Raw genomic sequence first — 12,275 nt, forward strand, 5'->3', positions numbered from 1 at the left:
GTGTGTGTGTGTGTGTGTGTGTGTGTGTGTGTGTGTGTGTGTGTGTGTGTGTGTGTGTGTGTGTGTGTGTGTGTGCGTGCGCGTGTGTGTGTGCAGAAAATTCCAGGCTTGCCCTCGGTCTGATACCTTCCTATGACAACACATGCAGTATCCCTCACACCTACTGTACTTTCACTTACAAAGAGGAAGTCAGGAACTAAAAAAAAAGGTTCCTTTTCTTCATGCCGTGGTTTTCCCCAAGTGCACCGACTCAATAAATAGTAGACCGGTGAGGATGATTGCAAGTGAATACCAAAAGAGATTCCCTCGTAAACAGTCAGTCAGACACAAAGAAGAAACCGAGGATGTACATGAAGCAGGTGAGTGACACACGGAGAGACAGGACAGCTGCTGCTACCGGCTGCTCTCTCCTTTGCTCTCTCCATCACTTCAGCTGCCTTCTGACTTTCTGTCCGCCCCATCCACAGATTCTCATCTTTGGGCTTTTGCTCGTGCCCGTGTGGACGAAGTGCTATGAAGACGACCGCGAGCTGCAGAAGGCAGCAGAGAAGCTGATGAACCGCTACCCGCAGCCTGCGGAGCCTCCGGCTACCGCGGCCCCTGACTCACCTGCCTCTTGCCCCGTGGAGCATTTCCCTCAGCAGTCGCCTCAGCACCTCCACGACAGGTCCCTGTCCCCCTGGAGATACGTGTAAGTAGCATCCTGTCGCATTCCACAGTTATTTGATTAAAAAATAAATAAATAAAAACCTTTTCAGATAGGCCCCACAGCACAGGAGGGGAAATGCTTCTCAACCCGTAGGCTTTTAGGGAACTATGATGAAATTTCACCTCGGATGCTGCCGTGATTTTGCTTCCTGGATAAGAACTTGAACTCGCTCAGAATAAGTTAAAAAAAAAATCCGATTGTCTTGGGAAATTTCCTAAACGTTCTTAAAGTTTTCATAGGCCTCCCAAAATATGTCAGGTTAGGAGAAAACCTTTCTAACGTGATAGGCTCAAGCAAGAGTTTGCATGTGATGGAATGGTGCAGCCACAGATCAGGTATCACTCAGCATCCTAAGCTTCTGTGAAATGATGAAATTAATATTTGCACAACATTTGCGTCGGTGCAGCTTATTAATTAGTCTTTATGGTGAGGTGCACTTGGTCACTAGGCTCTGAGCGCTGATGACGCGCTAATATGCGCCCCACCCCGTCTGACTACAGCTGTGTTGCCACATAGCCTATCCGCTGGGAATACCGTGAATTGCTTCACTGTTGCACTTTAGTAATTGTCTGTTTGTGGTTGACGGGAGAGTTTGTTTCTTGTTTACTTGCAGCGGCCCTAAGCTTTCTAAAGTCTAATAGTCCAGTAACCATAAAGCCAAAAGGTTAGCAAAGTTTGTGAGTAAACTTTTGTAGGGCAGCAACCATTGGCGATTTTAGACTCTTTTTAGGGGGGCGCAAGTGACTCAGTGGATTAGCTATATTCAAATAAATTTTGCATCCTGTAAATATTTGAAATTTTGTGATTCCAGCTTCTTAAATGTGACTATTTTCTAGTTTCTTCACTCCTCTGTGACATTAAACTGAATATCTTTGAGTTGTGGACAAAACAAGACATTTCAGGACATCATCTTGGGCTTTTGGGAAACACTGATGTACATTTTTCACCATTTTATAAAACCAAACAACTAGGCTAATCGTTTAATCAAGAAAATATTCTACAGTTCATTCGACAATGAAAATAATCGTTAGTTGCAGCCCTAATCTGGATTACGGCCATGCCAAAGAGAAATTAGAATCAGATTCAGAAAAGGATTTATTGCCACGTAAGTAATACAAGGAATTTACCTTGGGGAATAGTGCATAGGCCTACTGTACATAAATAAACAATAAATGTAAAAAAAACAGTAACATAAATCAACAAAAATGTTTTAAATGAACTCTATATACTCTTGCTATACTCAGAATATTGCCATAAATCATTGGGATTTAATGTGCAGGTTTTATTTTAGGTTTGAACATAATAATAATAATAATAATAATATAATACATTTATTTAATATAGTGCCTTTTACATAGAATGTCAAAAAGGGTTTCACATGAGAAGAAATGCTTTAAAATGAGACCCAATAACTGTAAAATAAACAAGCAAAAAAAGAGATAAAATAATGAAAATAAAAATAAAAATCTTAAAAACAAACAAAATTACAAACACAAAAGTCATGTTTAAATAGGTGAGTCTTCAGCTGCTTTTTAAATGTGTCAACAAACAATGTGCAGTTGTAAAAACCTGGTATCTCCAAAAAATACATAAAAACATTTTTTAATGTATTTTTTGGTGTAGAAAATTAAGTATTTTAACATTGAAATTCATTGCATTTTCATGAAAGCGTATCAGTGTTTTCCCTTACCATTATAAGGCTTAGGCGCAGCACCCAAGCTGTTAGGGCACCACCTAAGCCAAAATAATGTAAAATCAATGTGAGCATCAATACTAACTTAATTACTTCTCAGATATGATTGTAGTTGGTGGATTTCTTAAGCAAGTTTTGTCTTAAAGCTTTTCCGAATGTCGTTTATTTATTAGCTACTCTAGCTTTTCCAAAGTTTTAGACACATATATGGTAATAATATTGGTCCAAAAATGATGTAAACATTGCATATTTACTCAGATATGTTAATAATAATGGTTTAACGCATAGGCGGAGTTTGACATTCGAGCCAGGGGGGGCAAAAAAAAAAAAAACTCATTGTAGCAACTGAGACCTGGGGAACACAGCACGATCACATATGGACAAAACAAACATGCTAAATAAACATATGTTTATTTTTTTAAGCAGATTTGAATTTACATTGTAACAATTTAAAACCTCGAGCTCAATTTAGTTAAAAAAAGAAGTCCATAACACATATAATTCTTGAGCGACAGATGCAAAAAATCCACAACAATCTCTGTCCCCACAGGGCAGGCACAGACACAGCCGCTCTGCTGCTGCGCTGGCTGCACGCTTCTCTGTTCACAACGCTGTCTGTTCTGCTTAACGTGAAAAAGCTTAACGTGGTTTAATGTACCTCAACAACGATTACCAAATTTATCATGGCCATATCTTGAAATGAACACTTATGCCTGTCAAAAGAACTTGATAGGCTATGGCGAGGAAAAAGCTTGTACCTAAACAATGATCACCAAATTTCGCTCATATTGCTCCTCATAACCACTGAAAACTGTCAAAAAATCTAACCAGAAATGTGGTGATGATTGATCGTTGTTTATCTACATTAAACCACGTTAAGCTTTTTCATGTTAGGACTTATAAAGCCCATGAGAACCATTGGGAGTCAACCAACAGCTGCTCCGCTGCCCTGCTGAAAATGTGAAGCAGAAACGCTAAATGTCAGATAACGTCCATAATAATTGGACTTTGGGTTCTATTTTTTGACAGTTTTCCGTGGTTATGAGGAGCAATATTAGAGAGAAATTTGGTAATCATTGGTCATTGTTTACGTACATTAAACCTGACCTCCGCGAAAGAGAAAAAAACGTATGCGTCATTGTACCCAGCACTTCTGGAAATGTACCTCCGAATGCGTCTCTGTCCCCAGCACATTTCAAACCAAACTGACGCCAGTGGGCACGGCTGTGTTGGAGCACAATAGACGGTGGCAGAATGCCCCGACACTTAAATTCAACTAACATGTAGGCTAACAGTGAACAATCAGTGTTGGACCTCCAGTCTGTTGAGATACCTCTCCAAACGCAGAAACCAAGCGCAATCGCACCATAAAACGTTAAGACACGTTAAGAAATAAGATCAGTATTTTGCCGTAATACAATGACATGAAAACAAGTCATCCACAGCGATCAGTAGATCCACAAACAGAGTCCCGGTGTATCCAGCAAGGCCTATACGCGCGTCACATTCACCAGCAGCTCCAAACAGGTGAACGAGGTGAACTTCGCCGTTTAAACAAAGTGGAATAAAACTTATCAAAGTCCAAATCTACACAAAACGCGCATTCAATTAGTAAGCTGATAGCAAAATTATATACATGGCATTTGGGCAACCTTTATTGTAACGTTGGCGCGGTAAGATGTCCCGACTAGTGCAACAAATTATTGTTTTTTGCGTCCTGCATATGCGTCGACAATGGTCTCAGGTGAGAGGCAGAGCCCTGAAAAAATATTATTTTTACTAAAGCAGTATATGAAATCAGATGTATTATCTATCCCCATTTAGTTGTTTTGTGTTTTTAAAGTATTTATAAAATATCTGGTTATGTCAGAAGTAATTATTCCACTCATTTTTGAAACAATGCAATTACCCGTTTCAGCTACCAGGGGGGGCAGTGCTCCCCCTGCCCCCCCGCAAAGCATGGTTTAACGTAGGAAAGCTTTTTTGCACACCTCTTTTGTCGGGCAGGTGCGTAGGATATGATCAAAAGTAGCAGATCAAAATTTTAAGAGAAAATCCCGCACACTGACCATTACGCATTTCTTCTAAATAAATTATTGCTTGTGTAATGGTCAGTGTGCAGGATTTTCTCTAAAAATAATAATGGTTTAAAATTCTTTGAAAAATGTAACATTTTCTTGAGAGAAGGCCCCTATACTTCCACAAACCTCAGGGAAAAAACTGCAAAATCTTATTGGATGTCACATCTCCTCACTGTGTTTGGATAAGTTGCTCACTGCCTCATCCTGTTCCTTTTCAGACTTGTAACAAAGAAGGATCACTTTCCTTCCACCTATGCCGAGGCTCAGTGCCTCTGTTCAGGATGCGTCCTGATCCAGAACAAAAGCCCCCCAATGGAGAGCCACGACTACAACTCACACCCCGTAACCCAGAGCAGGGTGTTTCTCAAGAAGGAGCCCTGCGACAGTGGGAAGAAATACCATTTGAAGCCAGTTACTGTTAAGGTAGCTGTGGGCTGTACCTGCGTCAGAGCCAATAGGTCCTCCTAGAAGGGATCCAATCCAGACCTGCTGTCACATTGGCACACTACAATTCATGTTGTGTTTGTTTTAAAATGCATCAAGTTCTTTAGAACGTCTAACTCAGGGGGTGTCAGGTCCTACATATATCGGTGCAGAGGGAACAATGGCCCAGCATGCTCTCTGATTCTCTGAGTTTAACTTGGACTCATGACAGTGCCACACCTTAATACACAGCCGACACCCCTGGGATAATTTACGAGGCTTAAAAAGTCAAAAGGTACATGAGCTCGTTTTTGTTGGCTTATTTATTGTCATAATGGATGACATCATAATCAATAGATCTATTAATGTGTGTTTTGTAGGTCTTTATAGGCTGCCTGCTCTTAATTATGACAGGTTTACAGGTCTGCGTGCAGCTATTATGTAAACTGGGCATTTTCATATTGATGGCCTCGCCATCGAGGTCAATAGCTATTGTATAGTTTTGTAAAATAATAATTTAACTGCCAATAATATTTTAATAATTATCTATTTATTTGGTTTGTTTGTTTTGTGTGTGAAATGTTTGGGCATTTTAATGCTTTAGAATGCTTATGAGTGAATGAGGAAAACTTTATATTTATTTATGTTATCTGATGATATCTTGCAGGTTTTTGTCCCAGTGGGACTTAATAAGTCTGATGAAGACTAAATGTTCAGCTTCTTTAAAGCAAAATAAAGAAAACATATTTGAAAGAAAACAAATTCTTCTGTTTTTTTTTTTATTTTCAAAGCTTGATATTGGAACATGCAAGGCTGCATTTCTAACTGGACAAAGGTCCAAAAGACAGGTTTACTGATGGTCAGTGAGTTTTGTTAATTTGATTATTTAAAATGATCTTAGGTTGGTAGCTGGTTAGAGAAGCATGATTTTCTCTGTGGGGTGAGACATATTTATTCAGCATGTGTAGGTTCCAGGTAATTGTCCAGTAACCTCGTAGGTTGGTGTGAGTGTGTATAGTCTAAGAACGATATAAAAAAATTAAGATTTTAGTTAAGTTGAAGTTTAACATTACGAGAAGGACATCATCTAGTCACACTCTATGAAAATGACAGATTACATAACTAAGTCCAAGACATTTCTATTGTGGTCCTTGACTTACAGTAAAGCTTCCAAAGATGCATAAGTCTAGGTGGCTAACAAACATCATCCTACAGTATGTTTTCCTCAATAAAATCACTCCAAGTCAAAAATCCATGAAAAAAAATAAAATAAATACATACAGCTTACATCCCTAAATTTCCACTATTTTAAATTGTGGTGGGAACTTGTTATTGTACAACCACAATGTGTAAGTCACACTGTAAATACACAATAGAGACTATAATATATAATATACTAATCACGATTAATCTTCTTCAAGAATAACAAACTCTGCAGGTACAGTAACAGCATTAGTCAGCCAATAGCTCACTAAATACAAGTCTTTTTTTACAAGAGCAAGCCTGCTCCTGAGGATGAGGCATCTTGTTCAGTTTATTCACACGTTATTAAAAAAGCAATATAGCTTGTAAAACATTGTGAAGGGGAGGTTAGAAGCCAAGAAAAGGCTTATAAAGATACCACCCCTCTAAATAACACTAGCTGGGAAAATTTGAAAAATAGTTTGAAGTCTCACATAGACCATGTCAAGGCCATAGCAATATTGAATAAATGGTTTGGATCAGTTGCTAGAACATTGTGCAAACAAAAAAAGTTTAAAAATTTGAAGAGAGATGACTGTGAGGGTGGGTTATTATACTGATTGTACAGGATACAGTATATTTGTTGTCTTGCTATGAATATATAATATAAAATATATGATACATACATGTACAAATTATTTAATATATACAGGAACTATTTAAAGTGGAATGAGGGGTGGGAAAAATAACAACCTTCGGCTTCATCCCGCTCCTTTTCAGACAGATCCTGCATTGTTGGCTTGTGTTGGGGCGTCTGTCTTGTAATATAGAAAAGAAACGCAAACCAAGGGCAACAATCAAAGGCAGACACATCCACAGATACTATATAGGCCACACCCTTTTTACGCATCTGATGTTGATTAGGTAATCATGTAGCATCATTGGGGTAAGGAATTATATTTCACACTATGTAGAGAGATCTCAATTAAATATACAATATTAAAATGTTCAAAAACAGTGAACACAGTGGTTGTGCTGGTCACTCTGGCATGAACAGCACGTCAAAGCTGATCCCACAAGTGTTCACACATGGATATTGAAAAAAATTCTAATATGTATACAGTACAGGCCAAAAGTTTGGACACACCTTCTCATTCAATGCGTTTTATTTATTTTCATGACTATTTACATTGTAGATTCTCACTGAAGGCATCACAACTATGAATGAACACATATGGAATTATGTACTTAACAAAAAAGTGTGACATAACTGAAAACATGTCTTATATTTTAGATTCCTCAAAGTAGCCACCCTTTGCTTTTTTTTTGATAACTCTGCAAACCCTTGGTGTTCTCTCAATGAGCTTCATGAGGTAGTCACCTGAAATGGTTTTCACTTCACAGGTGTGCCTTGTCAGGGTTAATTAGTGGAATTTTTTCCCTTATTAATGGGGTTGGGACCATCAGTTGTGTTGTGCAGAAGTCAGGTTGATACACAGCCGACAGCCCTACTGGACAACTGTTAGAATTCATATTATGGCAAGAACCAATCAGCTAAGTAAAGAGAAACGAGTGGCCATCATTACTTTAACAAATAAAGGTCAGTCAGTCCGGAAAATTGCGAAAACTTTGAATGTGTCCTCAAGTGCAGTCGCAAAAACCATCAAGCGCTACAACGAAACTGGCTCACATGAGGACCGCCCCAGGAAAGGAAGACCAAGAGTCACCTCTGCTGCTGAGGATAAGTTCATCCGAGTCACCAGCCTCAGAAATCGCAAGTTAACACCAGCTCAGATTAGAGACCAGATGAATGCCACACAGAGTTCTAGCAGTGCTGGTGACACTGTTGGGGATTTATTCAATATTGAAGGCATACTGAACCAGCATGGCTACCACAAGACCAAGACCATTGCTGTTGATACTGAGCATCAAGATGTGAAAGTTGAGTTTCTGCAACCCCATGGTCCAACAGCAAAGTATCAGCCAAAGCTTCTCACAAAGGATTTCTGTCTCTGCCCAGTTGAAGACATCATAGTGAAACTAATGGGAAATGCATCACCAGTCCAATTAAGAACACGAGAGATCTACAACATAGCTCCTGATGTGATGGACTTCATAGAGCGTGAGCATGTCCGACGCCTGCTGCTCAAGGCATAAGCGCAGGTTAGACAAAAATTAAATCTTAAGTAAGCTAATTGAACCTGATTCTAAGCTACAGATTATGTGTTGCAGTATTGTTATCAAGGAATGTCAATGTAAGATCACACCCAGTATAAAGTAGGCAGTGCAGGGCAATCACACATCCAACACACACACACACACACACACACACACACACACGCCACTTTAAAGTAAATGACTACTTACAAAGGGACTACAGGGACTACAGGTGGAAATTAGCAATTGTTGCTATAACCTGGCCCAAGACATATTCTCTTGTTTAACAAGTTTAATGTTTATTTGTGCATTGTCCCCGTTTCAAATAAATCAATTTCCATTCCAAAGGAGGAAAGGAAGAGGTGGATGAGAAAAAGGAGAGCAGGAAGTGGTGTAGGGGAGATAGATGAAAACAGAGGGGGAGGAGGGCCCCTGGTTTCCGTTATTGTTTTTTTGATAGTTGGAAACGGTGTAATTCATAATAGTTGGAACTGTACGTGCAATATGTTTATTATAGTTTGCTTTCCAGTAAGTTCAATACTCTAATAACAAGGAGTAGTTTTAGTAGTATTGTTTAAAGAGCACATTTGTTTAATAATCAGCAATGCACACATTTTTTGTCAACACCGTCAGTTTTTCGTCAACACCGTCAGATCTTCGTCAACAGCGTCGGATGTATGTTTTTGTTAATTTTTTGGGAACAAAAATATTCTTCCTTCAGTTTATGTTGTTTTTGTAATAAAGGACCATCTGATCTATATCCTCTTATGTCTTATTAATCTAAGGAATTTGTTTTTACAATATTGAAATTAAAATCAAAGTTTGAAAAGGCAAATATTTACAAATCTGGGTTTTCAGAATAGTGTGAAATCACAACTTAAATATATATATATATATATATATATATATATATATATATATATATATATATATATATATATATATATACTATGCACAAAAAGTAAGGAAATTTGTGTTTGGTAGATTATTACTTTGTTGTAACAATGCTTCTTGGCAATAAATCGTATACCATTGGAAAGCCTGATTATTTCCCTTTTAAATGGTGGCACATTTGTAAGAAACAGTTTTTCTTTGACTCTTGTTTGGTGTTGTTTGGTGGATTGGGTGATTGAAGTCTAAAGTAACAAGACATATTGGCAATTTCACAATTTATTCATTTAACAAACAGCAGCCTCAGTAGCGTGTGGAAGAACCATACACAGCCACAACAGCCTGGCACCTCCTCCTCATGCTGGTCACCAGCCTGGTCACACACTGCTGTGGGATGGCATCCCATTCTTCAACCAGGATTTGTCGCAAGTCAGCCAACGTGATTGTGCTGGTCACTATGGCACGAACAGCACGCCAAAGCTGATCCCACAAGTGTTCAATGGGGTTGAGGTCAGGACTGCTGGCAGGCCATTCCATCCTCTCCACTCCCAAATTCTGGAGATAGTCTCTGATAAACCCTGCTCTGTGGGGACGAGCGTTGTCATCTTGGAGGATAGAGTTTGGTCCCAGACTGTGGAGATATGGGATTGCCACTGGTTGCAGAATCAGGTACCTGATTGTCAGCACCTGGGGGTACCAGAAGCTCAAAACAAGAGTCAATAGCAACAGCAAAGAAAAGCTGTTTAGCATTGACAGAGACGATTTGCTAAAGTTTTCATGGGCGCAACCCACATACTCCGCTCTGCTGCTCATTCCACAAATGCATGTTCCTTACAAATGTGACATCATTTAAAAGGGAAATAGTCAGGCTTTCCAATAGTGTAAGATTTATTGGCAAGAATCATTGTTACAACAAAGAAATAATCTCCCAAACAAAAATGTCCTTACTTTTTGTGCATAGATTATATATATATATATATATATAAAAACTTCTAGTCATAGTTCCATTATCTTTATTGTAACTATAACTGCCGCTGTTTATCGTACCTCCAACCGGCACCATCAGACAACCGCCCACCAAGAGCCTGGGTCTGTCCGAGGTTTCTGCCTAAAGAAAGTTTTTCCTTGCCACTGTTGCACTAAATTCTTGCTTTTGCAGGAATTATTGGAATTGTTGGGTCGTTGTAAATTATAGTGTGGTCTAGACCTACTCTATCTGTAAAGTGTCTTGAGATAACTCTTGTTATGATTTGATGCTATAAATAAAATTTAATTGAAATTGAATTGAATAATGGAGTGCAGGTTATGTTGTCAGTTAGTGTAAAGCTTTGTAAAGCTGCTATACTTAATGAAATTCTAACTAAAACTTTACTTAACAGTTTTTCTATATTGCTAAAATACTAAACCCCATTCTCTGAACCAAATGCTCAGTGGCCTAAACCCATTTGTTCTTTCAAAACACATTGGCCCAATCCCAAAGTCCGGACTCACAGACTCACGGACTTTGGTGCGCGTTCTCGCGAAATTCGTAAGGGCTTAGGGTTGTCCCAATGTGGAATTTCAAAGGGCGTGAGGGTTTGAGTGCACACTTACCGAGCCCTTTCCGTGAGTCTGCATCGATGCAGACTTTACCAAAGGGAATTACCCACAGTTCAAAGCGTTGTGACGTTTACCGCGGAGACGATAGGGAAATCCGGAAATTACGAAGGTAAACAACAGCACGACACACGACCACGGAACGGACCAACCTGTTGTCCAGCTTGTAAAACAAGAGTTTGGAATCAGGTAGCCGTCTCCTGGGCCTTGGCCGTGTGGAAAGCAACAAACTTAAAATGAAAATTCCCAAACCGGCAAGTGTCAGCAACATCTTTGTTATTAAACGTCGCCAAGGTAACATGTGATCTCGTGAAGTGCTGTCCCGATCCCATTTCTACCTATCTGAGTCCATGTGGCCTCACACACTCACTCACTTAGTACCTGAGATCAATTAAGTCTGTGAGTCCTTAGTCCTTAGTCCTCAGGGCTCACTTTGGGATTGGGCCATTCTCTCTCGCTAAAACACATTTCACACTGTGATGCACTTGTGTTGCAAAATGGTTAACACGGGCAGCAAAAATAAAATTAAATACAACCACAGCACAGTTGTCATCGTCTACACACGATGACTCAAAATTCTACACACGTTTCTACTGAGGTGATCAAACCAATTGTTGAGAATATAAGCCAGTTCAGAGTGCACAGGTGGCACAGGAGCATTGCATGTTGAGCAATGTGCTTTTCATTTCGTTTTCTTTGTTCTTTGGCCTTTTGCAGTTGAACTACTTTATTGTTCTACAAGTGCCCAATATACAGACATCCAAAATTGTAGTACTTGCAGCGTAAAAGATATTCACTGTACAAGTTGTGATATACTTTTTGTTTTCATTGCAAAATGTATTTTCTGTATGAAATAAAAAAAATGCCCTGTAGTGTTTAGTTATTGACTGGCTGTGTGTATGATCTGAAAGCATTGTTTGATTTTGCCTGCAGAGTCAGGTGTTTTGTGAATATAGTTTGAGAATTTGGTTTTCAGTTTTGAGAAAATGGGTGAGGGTTTCAAGAAATGTGTCTTAGCAATCGAGAAAAACTGTAACAACAAACTCCCCCACCTGCTGAAAAGCTCTACTAGCCACATATCCAAGCCTGATTGATTGATTCGTATGAAATGGTATTAGACTCAACAGTGCTCTCTCCTGTCTTCACAGCACCTGTAGCAGAGATAAATGGAAACCACAGTTGTGTCAGACACAGAGGTCTGCTACCGACTGTAATCAAAAGGGTGCGGATGGTTTTCAGCTTGTGAAATAATGTTCCGAAATAATTTCAAAGATTGCACTTATCAATCACTTATTTTGAGACTTTGAAAAGACACCCATACATGTTTTTAAATGTGTGATCACATGAATTCTAAACAGAGATTCAAGTTAAGTTTTGTTTTCTGATCACAGTTTGGTGGCATAATTGTAGAAACATTTAGTGAATGCCAAAGGGACTGGGAGAACAGTGCACTCTTATGTTGAAATAAAGGAAAAATGAGTAGGGAGTTGAAACCATTCAGGACAGGCAGTTGTTATGATTGCGTATGAGTTGGAAAGCATCC

At 39.1% G+C, this 12,275-nt stretch overlaps 1 protein-coding gene across 2 annotated transcripts; it reads left to right on the forward strand.

Moving 5' to 3' along the window:
• Nucleotides 1–297: 297 nt before the first annotated feature.
• Nucleotides 298–5,480, forward strand: LOC120564384 (interleukin-17F-like). Of its 2 annotated transcripts, XM_039809292.1 has the most exons (3): nt 298–359; nt 468–691; nt 4,702–5,480. In XM_039809292.1, the coding sequence occupies exons 1-3, from the start codon at nt 345–347 to the stop codon at nt 4,949–4,951; spliced, it is 489 nt and encodes a 162-aa protein (XP_039665226.1). In that variant the 5' UTR covers nt 298–344; the 3' UTR covers nt 4,952–5,480. The 2 variants fall into 2 exon arrangements, with proteins under 2 accessions (XP_039665226.1, XP_039665225.1); XM_039809291.1 differs by having other exon boundaries at nt 314–691.
• The last annotated feature ends 6,795 nt before the right edge of the window (nt 5,481–12,275 follow it).

This window comes from Perca fluviatilis, chromosome 8 (assembly GCF_010015445.1).
Source record: "Perca fluviatilis chromosome 8, GENO_Pfluv_1.0, whole genome shotgun sequence".
Taxonomy (NCBI): domain Eukaryota; kingdom Metazoa; phylum Chordata; class Actinopteri; order Perciformes; family Percidae; genus Perca; species Perca fluviatilis.